Source organism: Ceratotherium simum, chromosome 16 (assembly GCF_057802395.1).
Source record: "Ceratotherium simum simum isolate JZ-2026a chromosome 16, ASM5780239v1, whole genome shotgun sequence".
In the NCBI taxonomy this organism is placed as follows: domain Eukaryota; kingdom Metazoa; phylum Chordata; class Mammalia; order Perissodactyla; family Rhinocerotidae; genus Ceratotherium; species Ceratotherium simum.
The window spans coordinates 47,760,831-47,780,067 of NC_141915.1; the positions used below are offsets into that span (position 1 = coordinate 47,760,831).

At 36.8% G+C, this 19,237-nt stretch overlaps 1 protein-coding gene across 17 annotated transcripts in view; it reads right to left on the reverse strand.

Annotated features, from left to right (window-relative positions):
* The window catches only part of BPTF (bromodomain PHD finger transcription factor), a 144,327-nt gene that overhangs the window by 55,140 nt on the left and 69,950 nt on the right, over positions 1–19,237 (reverse strand). For 13 of the 17 annotated variants that reach the window (XM_087441439.1, XM_087441445.1, XM_087441442.1 and 10 more), the window contains 6 exons: positions 18,856–19,044; positions 13,670–13,857; positions 12,013–12,368; positions 11,404–11,535; positions 1,002–1,131; positions 197–335 (listed from right to left, as the gene is read on the reverse strand). In XM_087441439.1, coding sequence (XP_087297565.1) covers positions 197–335; positions 1,002–1,131; positions 11,404–11,535; positions 12,013–12,368; positions 13,670–13,857; positions 18,856–19,044 — 1,134 coding nt within the window. The remainder of the gene's footprint in view (positions 1–196; positions 336–1,001; positions 1,132–11,403; positions 11,536–12,012; positions 12,369–13,669; positions 13,858–18,855; positions 19,045–19,237) is intronic. The other 4 variants (XM_087441447.1, XM_087441438.1, XM_087441448.1 and 1 more) reach the window with 2 other exon arrangements.

The following is a 19,237-nucleotide window of genomic DNA, read 5'->3' on the forward strand; positions in this document are numbered from 1 at the left end:
AAAATCCTTTGAATAAAGGTAATTTAAAATTTTTTAGAGTTTATATAACTAATAAACTACATTAGTAATTTTGCACATTCTATTACAAATTTCAGAAAAACACTTTTATCCGAAATATGGTCAATATACTACAAATTTATAAGAAATAATACAAATCAGAAACAATTATGCAGGAAAAATAACTTCAATTACTTACTTCCTTCTAATGACTTTCTGTAATTCACATTGGTATTGCCTGGCAATTTAGGAACAAACCTATAAACATGAGTTTTACTAATCCAGCTCCAACCACCATATCCTGTTACTCTGTATTCCTCTCCTTTTTGTTTCCAAACCTGGTATAAATGAAAACATTCTGATTAAATAAGAATGAGAATGCTTATAAAGCACATGTGGTTTTAGACATTTTTACCAAAAAAGATCAACAGTCAGGCAAATTAATTAAATTTATCAATCAATTTTACTTTCAATGGGAATCAAAGATTTATGAAAAAACTTGATGTATGAAAAAAGTAACACAGTTTTACAACAATTTCAACAAACTGGTCAAATAACCCACTTATATTCTACTAAGATAAACCTATGCTTATAAAATTGCCATAAAGATTTACTTCAGTCCAACTATACTAATTAAAAGATTGTGTCAAGGTGCCAGCCCGGTGGCACAAGCGATTAAGTGCACGTGCTCCGCTGTGGCGGCCTGGGGTTTGCTGGTTCCGACCCCGGGCGCGCACCGACACGCTGTTTGTTAAGCCATGCTGTGGCGGCGTCCCATATAAAGTAGAGGAAGATGGGCACAGATGTTAGCCCAGGGCCAGTCTTCCTCAGCAAAAAGAGGAGAATTGGCAGATGTTAGCTCAGGGCTGATCTTCCTCACCAAAAAAAAAAAAAAAAAAAAAGATTGTGTCAAAAGTAAAAGAAAATGATTAAGTATTCAAAGTTGCAGAATAGAAGTCTCAGAAATGGCTAACACTATTTTAAATGATTATAATAAAAATTACCTGATGTTTAACTGGAAATGTATATTTTACCCATGTAGCTTGTTGCATCGTTTCTTCCTCTTCCTGTTTTTTCTCTTTTTTTTTGACTTTCTCTTTTTCTTCTCTTTCAATTGATGTCATCCTGTGTAACCTAAGAATATATGAATAGAAAGATGGAATTCCATTTAACTTTGAAAAGTAAAAAGATAAAAGTACAGCACTGAAAATTAGGAAGACAAAAACAAAGAATGGTTAGCATTTATAATCCCACAACCCAAACAACCCCAAGTCATAAAAATAAGTACATGTACAATTCTATAATAGGAAAAATCAAATAGTACAAAAAGATAAAAACCAAAACATGCTATCCTTTCCATATGTCTCTCCATAAGAAATATACTCACGACTTATTCCTGAAACATTTCATGCATACACCAACATTATATTTATACAAAAGGGATATTATATTGCAAACACAACGACAGTTTTTAATCAATGAATAATTGCACTAGGAGATCTCTCCATACCAGAAGATACAGATCTTTTTAAAGAATTAAATAATATACCACTGCATGAACATAACTACAAGTATTTGAACCAGTTCCCTATTAAATGGAATATTTCCTTCCCCAAAAAAGGCCAACAAATCCAAAAACTTTTATCAATAAACATTTCTGATTCTTTCTATCTAGCACTGGGGATTTTAAAGTCTTCACAGGGTCCACTAACATAGAATTCAGACTTCCTACACCCACAGACAAAGGGGACCACATGTTTCCTGCTTTTGGGTGAGGGGAAAGGCTGGGAAGGAAGGACCACAGTGGTTAGGCATCAATCATCAGGCATAAGGTACAGGCCACACTCTTTTTCCAGGCAGGAGAACAGTTACGAATGCACTCAGCAGTAAGGAGATGGGCAGGCCTGTGGTGAGGCTCTATATTAAGGTGATTAGACTAGATTTTCGTGATGGGAATATTTCCCATAAACAGGGAAATTAACGAAAACCTACGAAGAGAGAAGCTCCTGTCTCTAAGAGTTCTAGCAGTAGAAGAATTGCTTTTTATCACATCTTCCCCAGATGTAGCCAATTTCGCAAGCATGGCTATGTGGAAAGAATAAAAAGATCTTTTGTCAACTTGGAGTAGGAGGAAGTGCTAGAAAGATGTGAGAGGGGATTTAATTCTTTTTATCTCCATCCCTCTACCAAAAACTCCCTTACCTATCTACCTATCTCCACTTTCAAGAAAGCTTTGTGTCCCTTTCACTATAGGACCCTAGAATCTAGCCTTCCCCAGGCCAAGAGTTCATGCTTATTAACTGCATGCAACCAGTATAGCAAACATTTTTCATTCTCTCACAACCTGATGGGAGGAGAGCAAAGGGAGTGGATCCTCACTGGGGACTAACTTACTGACTCAAATACCATCCATTTGCCACTCTTCTTGGAACCAGGGAGTGGGGCAAGCTCTGTAGGCACAGCATGGTGGGTAACCTGACAACCTCAGCCCACCAGAGTAAGGAGGGAGTGACTGAGCCAGAACCAAGTAGTATTTCTCAACAGAGTTTTTGTGGGCTCAGCTTTAAACGTCTCTAAAAGGCCAGGACCAGCACAGCAGCTATCTTCTCTGACCGTGGCCAGGGACAAAGCACCGTGTGTGGAGAACACCAGTGCAGCGACACCCCGGGAGCTCACAGCTGGGCACTCAGCTTGTGCTCTTGGTGTTCACATGCGAACAGGTCCGTTTTCATCACCAAATACAAAGGCTTCACTTTGCTGAGGATGCCAGGCCAGTGAGGTTGTATTGTAGCTAATCTGTGATGTTAGCTATCTCAGAGTCAATTCTACTGTTCTCACTGCCACCATGACAATCCTTATGGGAAAAGACAACAACAAGAGTGAGCTCCAAAGGAGTTCAATTCCATTTAGTTGGGCAGAAATCTTGGCTACTCCTGGCAGCCTAGAGGCCCCAGGAAGGAAGCTCCACCAGGCTGGTATTGCGCAGCCTCCAGCAGCCACTCCATACTGATGGGCGCACTGGGTGGCAGCTGTTCCTTCCACATCTCCACAGTTCAACTGAGAGCTGGACCAGGAGTATGGACTAAGCTTTAGCTCCACTCCCGATGTCCACATGGTGCCCAGGGTTTTGATGTGTTTGTTTTACTATTACAAACAAAGCCGTGATAAACAATGTTTTACGTCTTTCTTGGTAAACTTGGGGAGTATATTCCTATGTTCCCCAGGGGAACAATGCCTGAGTCCAAAGGTTTTTGCATTTAAAATGCTGACAGTGCCAAATTGCTCTTCAGAATTGTACACTTCACACTACCAATTATAAATCCATCAATTACAAAGCTACCCTGCTTTCCAACACCTTCACTCAAGTTAGCACCAAATTTCTAAATCATTAGCCCAATTGAGAGATAAAAAATACTACCCCATAGTTTTGATTTACATTGCCTTAATTATGAGAGAAGTAACCATTTTTTTAATTGTCTACCTGGCCTTTCATATTTATTTTTCTGCAAAATGCCTGTTCAAATCCTTTGTCTTGTCTGTACTGGACTATTAGTCCTTTTCATTTATAAAAGGTCTTTGTCAATTACGGAAATTTTCCATTTGTGGTGTAAATATTTTTCCTCAGTTTGTCATCTGTCTTTTGATTTTGATTATAATATTATTTTTCCACTCAGAATTTTAAATACATACATCCACTTTTTTCCTCTATGGCATCTGGGTTTTATATCTGTTTAAAAAGAAAGTATCACAACAAAAACAAATTAATTCATGCTTTCTTAAGTTTTTTTGTTACTTTAAGAGTATGGTTTTTTAAAAAAAATCTTCATTTATCTGAAAGTTTTTGCTGAAGCAGGGATCTAGGTGATATTTTCCCCAAACATGCCTTCTTTCCTTCTCTGACATGCAATGCTATCATAGCTAGATTCCCACATGTGTTTAGGCCTATTTCTGGATTATCAGTTATATTCCACTGCTCTACTTCTGCAGTACAAATTATTTCGATTATTGTAGCTTCAAAAGATGTTCTAATACCTACTTCCTTTTTTTCTAATACCTACTTCCCTTTTCTTGCACATTAATTTTTCTAGATGAAATATTATTACCATTTTGGCAAAGCCTCCCTGCCCCCCAAGGAGGAAAATCCCACTCACAATGCAAATGAATGTTAATTTTGATAGATTAAATATAATTAATTAATATAACGCATGGCATCTTTAGAAAATGTAATATACGTTATCTATGCATATGATATACCTTTTCATTTACTCAAAGTATCACTTATATCTTTAGTAAAGTTTTAATGATTTCTTTACATGATCCTGGATATTTCCTGTTAAATTTATTCCTAGTTGTTTGAAGTATTTTTTTTTGCCAAGGATTCGCCCTGAGCTAACAACTGCTGCCAATCTTCCTCTTTTTGGATGTGAGCCATTGCCACAGCATGGCCACTGACAGACAAGTGGTGTAGGTCTGTGCCCGGGAACTGAGCCTCGGCAGCTGAAGCAGAGAATGCTGAACTTAACCACTAGGCCACTCAAGGGCTGGCCCTTGAGGTTTTTTTAGTTGTTGCTGGGTTCTTTTCTTTCACTATAATTTTTAAAAATATGTAAAATGTAACCAAGTTAAGAAATAGAACTTTATCAATAACACACCTGAAGCCAGTGTGTCCCACTCCCAGGCAGTTGTTTTCCCGACTTTTGTGTTATCATTCTCTTGTTTTTCTTTATAGTTTTACCAGCTATGTGTGTATCTTTAACAGTATAAAGTTTGGCTTTTTAAAACTCAGTAGCAAGAATAACACTACAGTCACGAGTCACTTAATGATGGGGATAACGTTCTGAGAAATGTGTTGTTAGGTGATTTCATTGTTGTGCAAACATCATGGAGTGTACTTACACAAACCTAGATGGTATAGCTTACTACACACCTAGGCTGTCCGGTACTAATCTTACGGGACCACTGTCATATATGCCGTCCGTCATTGACTGAAACGTCGCTATACGGCAGATGACTGTCGCTGCATGAGCAAAAGAGCAATATTGTCACTATTAAAGGAAGGTTCCCAAGAAAAAATAAACTTGTCTCTCTCTGGGTCACAGAGGGCAAGGTCATGAGCAAGGCCTAGAAGACAGTGGGCTCACCACACTCAGGGTATCTGGCAGGACTGCGTGTAAACAGGTACAGTGCAGAGATAGGATCCGAAGTGGACTGCTCTGTACTTCCCGCTTTCGTGCCTTTTGAGGATTCTATGGTGTAAGTGGTGAAAATGCTCAGTTCTCCCCAATGACGTGGGTAGGTTATCATTTGTTCATCTGCATTATTGCTTCCACAGTTTTACTGGTGCTGTATTCTCTGTTGCTCCTCACGTCCCTGTGGGTTTATTTTTTTTTTTTTTTATTTTTTTAAAGATTTTATTTATTCAGTTTTTCCCCCCAAAGCCCCAGTAGATAGTTGTATGTCATAGGTTCACATCCTTCTAGTTGCTGTACGTGGGACTCGGCCTCACGTTGGACGGAGAAGTGGTGCCTCGGGGCGCGCCCGGGATCCGAACCCGGGCCGCCAGCATCAGAGTGCGCGCACTTAACCGCTAAGCCATGGAGCCGGCCCGTCCCTGTGGGTTTATGCTTTTAAAAAATATCCCTTTGGGCCAGCCCATGGCTTAGCGGTTTGGTGCCTGCGCTCTGCTACTGGTGGCACAGGTTTGGATCCCAGGCGTGCACCGATGCACCACTTCTCCGGCCATGCTGAGGCCGCGTCCCACATACAGCAACTAGAAGGATGTGCAACTATGACATACAACTATCTACTGGGGCTTCGGGGACAAAAAAGGAAGAGGATTGGCAATAGATGTTAGCTCAGAGCCGGTCTTCCTCAGCAAAAAGAGGAGGATTGGCATGGATGTTAGCTCAAGGCTGATCTTCCTCACAAAAAAAATATATATATATTCCTTTGCCATAAGTTTAGTGGAGTTCAGCAGGGAGCAAAATTATATACGTTTATTCAACCTGTTATTTTAATTCAGAATTCCCATTGTATTTTCTAGATGGTTACTATTCATATACATAAAACCTATTGTTCAGTATGGCAGCCACCTTATCTAATTTTCATATTGTTTCTGATAGTTTTTCAGTCAATTTTCTTGAGTTTTTTAAGTATATAATTAGATCAAATAATTGTTCCTATATCTGCCAATATATGTACGTTTTATTTCTCTTGGCAAACTGCATTGGCTAATACTTTTAAGAAAAGTTAAAAGACAGCAGTGATAGCAGGCATCTTTGTTCTGTTCCACCTGAACGTTAATGGGAATGCTTCACGAGTTTCACTAAAAAGTAAAGCGTGATGGTTTGGTTTGAAATACATCTTTACAAAAAATATAAATAAAAGACTATTCATCTATTCCTACTTAAGTTTTTTTTTAACCAAGAATTAATAATGAACTTATACCTTCTTAATAAACAAATACCTTCTTGGCACCTAATGAGATGATCAAAGTTTTCTTTCTTTGACTTCTTAAAATAGCATGGTATTAATAATGTCCTAAGAAAGGACAAATCTTCCATGCCTACAGGAAGTCAATTTAGCCTTGGTTTATTGTTCTTTTAATTTACTCTTGAATATACTGGCTAATAGTTTAAGATTTCTTGAATACACATCTATTTGCTATTGATTATTAATCAATGGTAAATACTAATAGAGGAGACAGGGCTATAATTTTCTACTTGTCTATTTCTATTTATCTAATTTTATAACAGTTTTATACTAACAGAAATAATAATCTGCAAGATTTCCTTCTTTTTCTATTTTATGGAAAACTTCAAATAGAATTATGTTTCCTGAAATTTGAAGAATTTCCTTATGAAATCATCTGGTCCTACCCATCTCTTTGCTGATAGGTGCAGTGATATCCTTTATTTATTTATTTATTTATTGTGAGGAAGATCAGCCCTGAGCTAACATCTGCCAATCCTCCTCTTTTTTTGCTGAGGAAGACGCCCTGGGCTAACATCCATGCCCATCTTCCTCTACTTTATATGGGACACAGCCACAGCACGGCTTGACAAGCAGTGCGTCAGTTTGCGCCCGGGATCCAAACTGGCAAACCCCGGGCCACGACAGTGGAGCGCGCGCACTTAACTGCTTGCACCACCAGGCCATCCCCAGTGATATCCTTTAAACTGAACAGAAATCCTTTTCCTGCCTGAGGAAAAAGCATAGCCTATGCCCTACCGTCCAATGACTGAGATCAGTGGGGCTCCTCCCCTCCAACCCTTCTCCCACCCAAAATGAGGAACCCAACGGGACCCTTTCTCTGTGGATGGAGGAAGCCTGAATACTATGTTAGCGGATTCTGTGAAGGTTTAAAATCCCCAGTACCAGTGAGAGAGAATCAGAAATATTACTTGGTACGACCCCTTTTTTACTCTTGATCATGGTTATTTGTGCTTTCTCCTTTTATAACCTCATCAGAGGTTTATAAGTTATAATAGTATCTAAGGTATGTTTGTTTCCTATTTCAGAAAATATTTAATATTTGGTATTTCTCAATATTTCCTTTCTTTGGGTTGAGTCCTTGAGATGTATGCCTAGCTAATTAACTTGCAGTTTTTCTTTTCTAATGTAACCATTGAAAGCTACCAATTTCCCCTGGGTACTGTTTAGTTGCATCTCACAATTTCAACATATGTAGTAATCTCATGAACATTCAATTCAAAATGTTTTCTAGTTTCCATTATGATTTTTCTTTGTCCATTTTTTATTTATTTAGAAGTATATTTCTTAAGTTTCAAGCATATAGCCCTTGTATATCTTTAAACTTTTACCACAAATGTCTATATCTCTAAACAATATTGTAATATTATATTAGCATACATGATTTTAAATTTTACATAAATGGAATCATATTATATGTATTTTTTAGAAAAACAATTGTTTCCATTCTGTTGTACATTTACGAGACTCAATCTTATTGACACTTGTTGCTCTACTTTTTTTCACTGCTGTATAGTAGTCCATTAAAGAACCACACCACAATTTAAACATGCCTGATTATGGGCATTTAGGGATTGTTACCAAATTTCACCATTACAAAATATTATAAAGAACATCTTTCTATGCATCTCCTCACGTACAGATGTAAGATTCTGCTAAGGTATTTAATTAGGAGTAGAATTGCATTTTCAACTTTGTTTTACCAAATTGTTCTCTAAAATGGGTGCAGCAAGCATTATACTAGTTACTCTTTTATCAGCAATGTTTCAGAATTCTCTTCCTATTATGTCACATATTTACTAATACTCTTTAAATTTTTGACAGTCTGATGTATGTGAAATAATAGCCCCTAGTTTTAATGTGCATTTTCCTACCTTACCAGGGAGGTTAAGTATCTGTTCATGTCTCTTGGCTATTTGTGTTTCCTCTTCTGTGAATTATCTTTGTATCTTTGGCCTTTTTTTCTAAATGGTTTGATTTTTTTCTTATTGAATTGTATAAGTTCTTGAATATATTGTGTATACTAACTCTTTTTTGACTACAGTATAACAAAACAATAAAAATACCTTTAACCAGTCTGTGATTCAGTCTTTTAGGACGATACATTATTACAAAACTCAAACAACAGGAAACGATCCACTGTTTACTGATATATATGTATGTGATAAAACTACATCGTAAAAATAAGAGTATAACAAAACACAAACTTAAACATTATGGTTATCTCTCAGGAGAGGCAAGGTAATGTGAATGGAAAGTAGATGCAATAATGATAATATCCTTATTTTTAAATTGGGTGGTGAATTCACAGGTGTTCATTTTATTATTACCCCTTACAGCTTATATATTACATACAATCTTATGTATATACCACTTATTAAACATAAAATAGGAAAGTCACTTGTAGTATGTGCAGACACACATATGCACGCACATTCATTCTCATCTAATAAATAACATGCTTATAAATGGAAGAAATAATGCCTACCTTAGGTATGTTTTGGGAGATACTGAATGAATCAGGAAGGAAAGAAAACAATCAAGAGAAAGAGAAAAGGAAGAAAGTATGAAAGGGAAGGAGGAAGAAGGAAAGAGTATAAGGAAAGAGAGACCGGAAGAAAGGAAAAAGAGATGAAAGGGAAAAGAGAAGGAAGTGGAGGAGAGAGGGAGAGAACTTCCTTTACTCCAGGGCCATAAAGATAATCTCTCTATTTTTTCTTGGAGTTGTAAAGTTTTGCTTTTCACATTTAGGATTTACTCTACCTGGAACTGACTATTGTGTATGATATGTAGAACAGAATTCAATTTTCCACCGTATGGATAACTAATTGCCTCATCACCTTTTACTGAATCGTTCATCCTTTCTAATGCCACCTCTATCATATATTATATTTCCATATATGGGTTGGTTTCTTTCTGGACTGTTTGTTCTGTACCACTGGTCTATTTGTCTATCTTTGCATCTATACCACAGTATTATTCGAGTTACCAACTTAAGTTTTGTTACCTGGTAGGGCAAGTCATTCCACCTTGTCCTTCAAATTTACTTTTACTGCCTCTTTCCATATAAATTTTTTAATCATCTTGTCAAATTCTACAGAAAGCTCAACTATAATTATTGTTATTAAAATTAATTTATATATTAACAGGAGGAAAATTGACATTGACAAGACACTGAGTCTTCCTATACACAAACATGAGATATATTTCTATTTAGGTGTTCTTTAATGTTTTTCAAGAAAGACTTTATAATTTTCTCAAAAAAAGATTCTACTCTCAAAGCTTTACTATTGAATATCACAATAAACATTTTATGAATAAAATATTTGGTTGCATTTTTAGATATTTCCCTAGGACTGAGTCTTAGAAGTTTGTGACCTAGAAGTCTGTGACTACAGTATTGCCAGAAGTGAAGTCTTATTATTAATTTCTAATTTCCTGAATCATGGTCTCTAATTTTTTAAAAAGTCAATGTGTTCTATTTTATCTTACCTCATCATATTAAAAAAGAGTTCTTTTGTATATATTACCAGAAATATCATACTAATACAATTCATGATATAATTTTATAACTCTAAGTAACATGTTTAGAAGACTAGTCATAATGAGGAACCAGGATGAAAAAAAAAAAAAAAAAAACCTTGATTTTTTTTAAAAAATTGAATTCCATTAGAATGTTTACTATTTAGAAACAAATTTACAAAAGATAGGATTTAGTCATTTTAAGTTACGTTTGAGTATTGGAGTTTTATTTAGCAACATCTAGCTTAGCTCTAGGTCTTGAAGTATTGATCTCTGCCACCAGAGACATGGCTGCTTGGTCCACCAACTAAGTTTCAGGATAATCACTGAATAGGCGAATGTTGGGACAGAATGGTTTTGAGCAAGTCTGGAGGTAAACGCAAGAAGGAAAAATAGAAATACGGAATATTGCCTCACAATTAACTCCGACTCTCTCCTTGCTCTACCCTGATGAAAGAGAGCAATAAGAAGCAGAATAAGGGCGTGCCACCCATTTAGCTCTCCTCTCCTGGGAGGCACCATCTGTAGTACCTTCACTTAACCCTGTTTTTTATCCTAGGAAGAATTAAGCCCATTCCATTTGTGGAAGCCTCTACTGGTAGCAGCAATTACATTCAAAACAGAAGGGAGAAAAGAGAAAAAAAAGTATCCAAAAGATTTATGTGGGGAAAACACCAAAGAAAACTGAGAGAAACCCTTAGCAGATGAAAAATGTTTAGTAGGCATAAATTTACTTTTCTTAAAAAACTTTTCATTATAAGATAAAACACAGATATGGAAAGAAACAAAAAATATATTTATATTAAAAAAAATGACAGCATTGTATCTTTGGAGTGGGCCTTGTAGAGGGGCAGGGAAGGTAGAATGATTCTTGTCACAATGAACAATAATTTTTTACCATAGGCTTATATTAGTTTTGCATAACTTTTAAAAAACTAACTAAAGTTAAAAAACAAATCCGATACGGCTAAAAAGTAGATTCAAGTCACAAAATTTATCTATTCTTTTTAACCAACTGCTAGGTCTACTCACAAGCTGCACAATCTTTGACCAGACACTCAACTCTAAATAAAGCAGATACCTGGCACAGTATCTAGAACATTCTAGAATAGATATTCAAAAAATATGAGTGTTCTTTATACCCAATAAAAATGCTTTTTACTTTAGAAAATATTTTTAATTTTCATATACCTGATGTCTTTTGATCATTACAATCCTATATCACAAATAAGAACTAATGTTCATGTTTACATCCTACAGAGGAGGAAAACGAGGCCAAGAAGAGTTAAGTATTTAATATGGTCTTTTAAATACAATAACTTGCATTATTAATAGACTAATATTCCAAAAGGCAGTCTAACACACCATTCACAAAGCTCAGAATTCACTTACCTGGTATGTCCTAAAGATTCCCGCCATATTGGTAGCATCACAACTGGTTTAACTGCACACTCCAAAATAGCCAAAGCCAACGCAAATTCTCTAGGTTTGCTACACATCTGAACTGCCTTGATCCAATTTGCCCTATATTTCAGAAGAAAAAAAAATTATTTCACTTCATTGATCTTAAATTAAAAGCATAAGAGTTGTAATTTATGATGATTCCATCTTATACGGATATGTTTCTAGGCTAAGTGGGATAACTATACTGCTACTAGAAGTTCCTACCTCACAGAATCATAGACTTTGGACACTGGAAGGAATCCCAGAGGTCATTCCCAATTAGTCCTCCAATTCCTTATACCTTCTACAAAGTTCTAGAACTCTGGCTGGCCTCCATTTGATTCCAGGGATAAAGACTCTGCTTCCCAGAAATCTTCCAAAGGCTAGTGTTGGCTCAGTAACTTAGAAATACACTCACATCCCTAATGCCCTTAGTGTTTTGCTAAGTTGACTTCATTCAATTCACTGATGATGACAGCTTAAAGTGCACACTTGTAATAATCATTTTGTAAATATCTAGTATATTCACAGTGATAAATGAACCTTAGTTTCCTTTACCTGTGTGAAGCCCAATTGGGATGAAGAAAGGATGAAGGGATATTGTTTTCCAGTTGGGTGATAGTCAGTCTCAGAGTAGATATGGTAAGAACTTTGGACCCATGGACAGAACCATTCCATTTGAACTCTCCTGCTGGAGTCAGACAGAATTTATGTGCAAGATGCCTTCTCTTATCATGATCTTCTCTGTGCTGGTGCTTATTCAAAGCAAATGAATTGGTGGAATATTGATTGTGGTAGACACGATATTTCCCTTCTTGACCCAACTTAAAATAATTGTTGATATTTCCTTTCATGACCACTTCCTTTTTAGTACTCAACCGTGAAATTTCTCCTTGAGAGTTAACTACCAGTACCTGATCAAGAAAATAAAAAGACTCCATTATTCATATCAAAGATGTAAATCTGTCTGATCAACTGTCTTTCAATAATTTGTAATTTATCATTCAAAATAAGATACATCTAAGACTGAACTTTTGAAGTTTAAAAGCTAAGTTAAAAACTAAAGCTAACTGTTCATAATTAAACAACCAAGATATGCCTGCAAAAAGAAAGAAAACTAACCTCTATATTAAGTGCCTATTATATGTGAGACATTAAGTACTTTCATGTATCTCAAATATACACATGAAACTGTATGTGTAAATCCTTCATCTATCATTATTTCAAGCCTACAATATACAGGTTAGGGAAAAAAGAGTACATTATACGTACTATTACCCAAAAAATACATTCCTAAAAATACCTTTTCTTCTGCTCCTTTTATCATTCCCGCTTTAGGATAAGAGCCCATGGATACTTTAAAATAGTGTTTTCAAACAGTTGATCCCAATCCTTTACTGGACTGTGAAATCAATAGTGGGCCTTACTTAGCTTTTTAAAAAATGAAGTATAATAAATAGACTCAACTAGAAGAGAAAATACCAGAGCACTTCCCATATAATAAGGTAAAATACTATTTCAGGAAACTTTTCAATGTGTATACTGGGTTGCTATGAAAAATGTCTTGCTGAGGGTCAGAGTGAAAAAGAAGCTTGAAAGCCACTACTTTAAAGCAATTCCTGATGTTAAGAACACTGTATATTCTTGCATATCTACACCGCAAATAATTCTCAAATCTCGGAGACACAGTTGTGGCCATTGTTCTGTCACCATGGCTAGCTAGCGGGGCAGAAATACTGAGTCCTAGCTTCAATTTTTTTGTTCATAATCAGTGCTGGGGTGCTGTGCTGTTCTATGCACTATACTCTCCTATAGAGGGGTGAGTCTCATCCTTTAGCTGCAGGCTCGCCTAAAATGATTATAGCTAGAAACGAGCTAAATCATCTACAACTCTTCACTAAAGCCCACAAATAGCCTACTCATTACCATACATGAAAAAGAAGCCTCTATCTCTTTAGAATAATATACAAAAAAACTAACCATATAGTAAGAAAGTATACCACCCATTTACAACATTCCCATGCTTCAAGAGAAATTTGGGTACACTACTATACTTATCATAATATAAAGCTAACTTTTAATCTTGTTACCGACTGTGCTCTTGGAAGTGGAGAAAACACAATTCAAAAGTAGGCCCATAAACTTCTCACCTCTAATTTTAAGGTCTGATAAATAAAATTATTTCACATTCCAGAGACTTTTGTTTTAAACACACCTCTTTGCCCTCCTTAAATAATTTATTTGCTTCATGGGCTGCGGCTGCCACCTGTTGGCTCTTCAGCTGACTGAGCTTGCTGTCTGGATTCCGTAATCTGGTGATAATTCGCGTTGAACCAGACGCTCCTCTTCCACCTCCAGGAGACTCGCTCATTTCCCCATTAGACTTCTCTGATTTGAAATCACCTGTCATCAAATGAAAAGCCAAAAATAATTGCTAACAGTAAGTAAATAATAATAACATCTTATTTACCCAAAACTTATACCTGGTACACATCTAAGATCCAGAAAGTAAACAGAAAAAGTCCTTGAATAGCCAAAGCAAATGTATTATTTTACAGAAAATTCAAACATGCCAGGTTATGTTTCAAAGCTCATATATTAGAAAACAGGAAGGGCTAATACACATTTACAAGTAGCAAACACAATAACTCAAAACTCACACTAATAAAATGTTGCCTTATATATTCAACATGGATTTCTATACAAAAATTAAAGAATGTAATTAATTTTAGAAAGATTTCCACTGAAATTCTGTTTAAATACCTAATAGTTTAAAGCTTATAAACATAAATGCCAAGTGAATTTTCTAAGAAATCTAGATAATTATCTGTGTATTCAGATAATTATACATGTGAAAACCAACTGAATTAGTTTCTTTTTTAATATAATAAAGGCATCTCACATTTTCACAGTAACTTAATTTTAAAGAGTGACAGATTTAACTACCAAGGGGCAATTTCTGCTTTCCCATGAATCTCACTTTGGCTAAAAATTTCTATACATTCTAAAACCATCACATTACTATCCAATTTCCATTAGCAAGACAGTTGAACAAGATCTCATTTTTCTTTTTTAATATAAAGATTTTAAAAATTAGGGCAGTATGGCATTGGCAAATGAAAAAACAAACAAAATTTACTATATTACATATTATAAAGATGGCATTTTAAGTAGAGGAAAAAAATTGGATTGGGAAAACTGGTTATCCATTTTGAAAAATAAAAAGTTATGACAATTCATCAAACATTCATTAATTTTATCTGTTCAACATCCCTTCTTTCCTTTGGGGAGATGCTTTCCCCCTACTTCAATCATACGATTCTGCCAGGGCTGCAAATCAAGTATCTTGCCCGCAGTGATTATCCCAGGACTGGCTATGTGGCCCAAGTCATTCAGCATCCTATCCCAATTTTTAAAATCTGGAGATGGAGAAAGGGTCTTGCTTTTATTATTAGTGAGTAGAAAGGGTATAAATTAGAAGATGGCTACTTTTACGCCACAACATGGAGAAAACTTTCAATAATAAGAGACAAGCCCATCACAGGGGCGGCGGGGAGATATGGGAGGAAGACCCGTGATAACCTCCCTGGTCCGTTAATGCACCTGAGGCTGTCACTACCTCTGGACTTGCCAATTGTATGAGCCAATAAAATTTCCTTTTTGCTTTAAGCAAGTCTAGTGGATTTCTGTCACTTACAACCACTAAATTCTTTTTTTTTTTTTTTTTAATAATTTTATTTATTTATTTTTTCCCCCAAAGCCCCAGTAGATAGTTGTATGTCATAGCTGCACATCCTTCTACTTGCTGTATGTGGGACACGGCCTCAGTATAGCCAGAGAAGCGGTGCGTCAGTGCGTGCCCGGGATCCAAACCCAGGCCGCCAGCAGCAGAGTGCGCGCGCTTAACCGCTAAGCCACGGGGCCGGCCCACAACCACTAAATTCTAAACAATCAAGTAGAGTATCTTAAGATTTGAACCCCAAAATATGGCACTAAATCAAGATGGGGTAGGGTATTGGCTATCTTGCCACCCCAGGCTGGAAAGCTAGTAACCTTCAATGTGTGGTAGCAAAGCACCTGGTCAGACTATGAACAATTTTCTCTTTAGTCTCAGACCATGAGCCTACCCATGCTGGAGTTTTATGCCCAGATGTTGAACTATGGTGGCTACTTGTTTGGACCATCTATTAAGTCGTACTATAAATACTTCTTAGACATTGTTTGGTCTAGGCTGGACTTTCTAACAGCAGAAAGGGAATGGCACAGTGCTTTTAAAAAGAAGCCCCTCATTTTAGAGCCAACAATCTAATAATCCTTTGCCACTTGCTGAGTTTAGTGCAAATAAGGTAAAGGAGGCAGAAAATTCATCCCTAGGGGTAGGACTTGAAGGGGCAGAGAAAGGGAACCAGACTGAGAGTGGAGGTCCTTATCTAATACCCCTGCCCAAAGGCCATATTCCTCCTACTATAAGGGAGTGAATCACTGCGACGTAGCCTGGAGGCAGAGGACAGAGCTGCTTTACCCCAGCCTCTGTAGCTCATTGTTTAATGATGTCAGGAGGCAGAAGCCTAGACAGACTGTATACACCTGAGGGCCAGGGCTATTGGTCTGCTAAGCAGACAGACTGGGCAAAGTAAGTGAATTTACCTTCAGGGACCCAGAGCCACGTTTCTGGACATGAGGTCCTAGCTGGGTACCCAGGCAATCTATAGGGGGTGCTATTGCCAGAAAAAACTCCAAACCTGCCAAACTAGGACATATGATTCTTCAACACTACAGCAATCCCCAGCAACCCATCCTTGAAAAAGCTAACAGGAACTAGGATGCTAAAACAGAACGGCCTCCAGAAGCGGGATCTTCCCATATACTTCTCACTTCTTATCCACATCCACCCTCCCAGAAAACCAATGGCAGCCAGATTTATCAAAGAACATCCTCCACTATCAGGATAATGAATGTTGCAGGTAGTTAAATTCATAATTTTGCACATGGATTATGAGATGAAGATGAGCCACATCCAGACCTTATCGAAAATAGCACATAACACACAGAAATCCTAGATACAATTACAATTACCAGATGTAATTTCGGGAAAGATGTTTTTGAAAAAATTTTCAGTTGGGCTGAGCTCTTTGCAACATGTTAGAGGCAGGAGTACTTTTGCATTTGCATACACAGGTTTGTGTTGAACTACCAAAAGGTGAAATTGTGTATATTTACTGTTTTCTAACTTTGCAGCATCCCTCTTTCTCTGGAAAACCATTCCTACCCCACTTCAATCATATACTTTTGCTGGAGCCATCAATCGAAATACCTTGCCTGCCCTGGCCACACGAGTGGGAACAATCTGTCCAAGACAGGCCACTCAAATTGCTTCCTCAAGGACTTTTGATTTGGAGCAGAAGTAAGGGCCTTGCCTTTGCGTCACAGACCTCAGAAAGATATGAATACAAACTGCTGATGCCATCTTCCCTGCCACTTGGAAAAAGCCTGTCTGTATTAGGAGAGAATGAAGTTAACACACAAACATATGCAGATCCAAAATGTGAGAGAGAAAGAGAAGACAGAGTTTTGACACCTGGGGGTCCAGTTATGCCTGATGATAGCCTGGACTTCCCAATCACATGAGCTAATTAAATTCCCTTTTCACTTAAGCTAGTTTAAGCTGGTTTGGTCACTTGCAATTGAAAAGGTCCTAATTAAAACAGATTTCCATCTCATAGCATACACAAAATTATACTCCAGAAGGATTAAAAACAAAGTTATAGAAGTATTATGTGAAATTACTGTAAAACATATGTATATTCTTGGGAGAGTGATGGTCTTCCTTAAGACCACAAAATCCTTCCTTACACAAAATCCAGAGAAACCCTAAAGAAAAAGATTGATCAATTTAACTAGATAAAAATGTAAAAATTTCTGTACAAGATAACAGAAAGAGTTAAAAAACAAGCAATAACTATATAAGTATAGTTGTAAAACCAAAAATTAATAGTCATAATACACAAAGCATTCCTAAAACTCATTAAGGAAAAATATCAAAACTCAAGGGCCGGCCCCGTGGCTTAGCGGTTAAGTGCTCGTGCTCTGCTGCTGGCGGCCCGGGTTCGGATCCCGGGCGCGCACCGACACGCCACTTCTCCGGCTATGCTGAGGCCACGTCCCACATACAGCAACTAGAAGGATGTGCAGCTGTGACATACAACTATCTACTGGGGCTTTGGGGGGAAAAAAATAAATAAATAAAATCTTAAAAAAAAAAAAAAAAAAAACTCAAGAAAAATATGAGCAAAAGATATGAATAAGCAATTCACAGAAAGTTCAATAAACACATGAAAAGAAACTCAACCACATTAGTAAGGAGGGATATGCAAATTTTTAAATGAAACACTTTTCACCATTGGCAAAAATGTAAGAGATTGATGACGTTGAATCGAGGTAAGAGTATGACGAAAGACAGATGTACATGAATTATTGCTATAAATCCCCCCCGCCCTTTTTTTTTGGCGAGGAAGATCGGCCCTGAGCTAACATCTGATGACAATCCTCCTCCTTTTTTGCTGAGGAAGACTGGCCCTGGGCTAACATTCATGCCCATCCTCCTCTACTTCATATGGGACGCCGCCACAGCATGACTTGACAAGCGGTGCTTCGGTGTGCGCTGGGGATCCGAACCTGCGAACCCCGGGCCACCGAAGCGGAGTGTGCACACTTAACCACTGCGCCACTGGTCCAGCCCTATAAATCCCTTTTAATGTACAATTAACCAGTAGCCATCACTATTTTTAAAAGGTACCTACCATTCGACCCAGCAATTCCACTTAACTGTTTCTATTCTGCCACAATTACTTGTGTAACACTGAGGATGTTAAAAAGCACTATTTGAAATAATGAAAAAACCGTTAACAGCCTAAATGTTCATCAATAGAGAAACAGTAAATGAATTGTGGTTCATCCATACTGTAGAGTATCATGCAGCAGTTAAAAAAAGAATGAATCCAATTTATAACATGAAGATTCTCTATATGTATTAGTGAGTAAAAAAGTAAGATGCAGAACAATACATGCAGAATGATCCCGTTTATACAAAAAGAAAAAAAAAACCTTTTTGTAAACATACAGACATTAAGGTAACTGCACGGAGAAAGATATTTCTTATACACCAAACTGCTGATGGTGGTCACCTTTGGGGAGGGGGTGTGAAAAAGAAATATTTTTTCCTGTGTGCTTTTGTATTTTTTTAAACAAAAAGAATGAGTGCAAGTGCTACTTATGTTGAAAAAAAAAGAATAAAAGGAAAAGAAAATCTAAATCTTCCCCACCCCCATCAAACTTTTATTTAAAAAATTAAAAATTAAAAAAATTAAAAAGCTTGCTTTAATGTATGAAGTGTATTCTTACCTATCTCTTCTTGAATAGAGACAGGTGTATGAGATTCTCTTTCTCCATTTTCAGGATCATCAGCTGCCTTAGCAGAGTCACTCTGGGAGGAATTTAGTTCACTGCTGCTGTTACTGTTTTCCAGATTAGGCTGGATGGAGGTAGTGGTAGCACTAGTGTTACTGCTGTCACATGTCTTGTTAGGTTCTTCTAGAAAAATAGAATAGCTGATTTTTAAATTGGAAATCACATCAAAATAACTAATTGTCATAAAAGACATTTAAATGTTTCAGGATTGCATTACAAAGCTAGATTTTAAAAAGAAAAGCTGCTCATGTATGAATAATGCAATGTATGAAAAGAAACTTGTAAGCAACACCCTATGAGTTATTTTTTAAGTCTC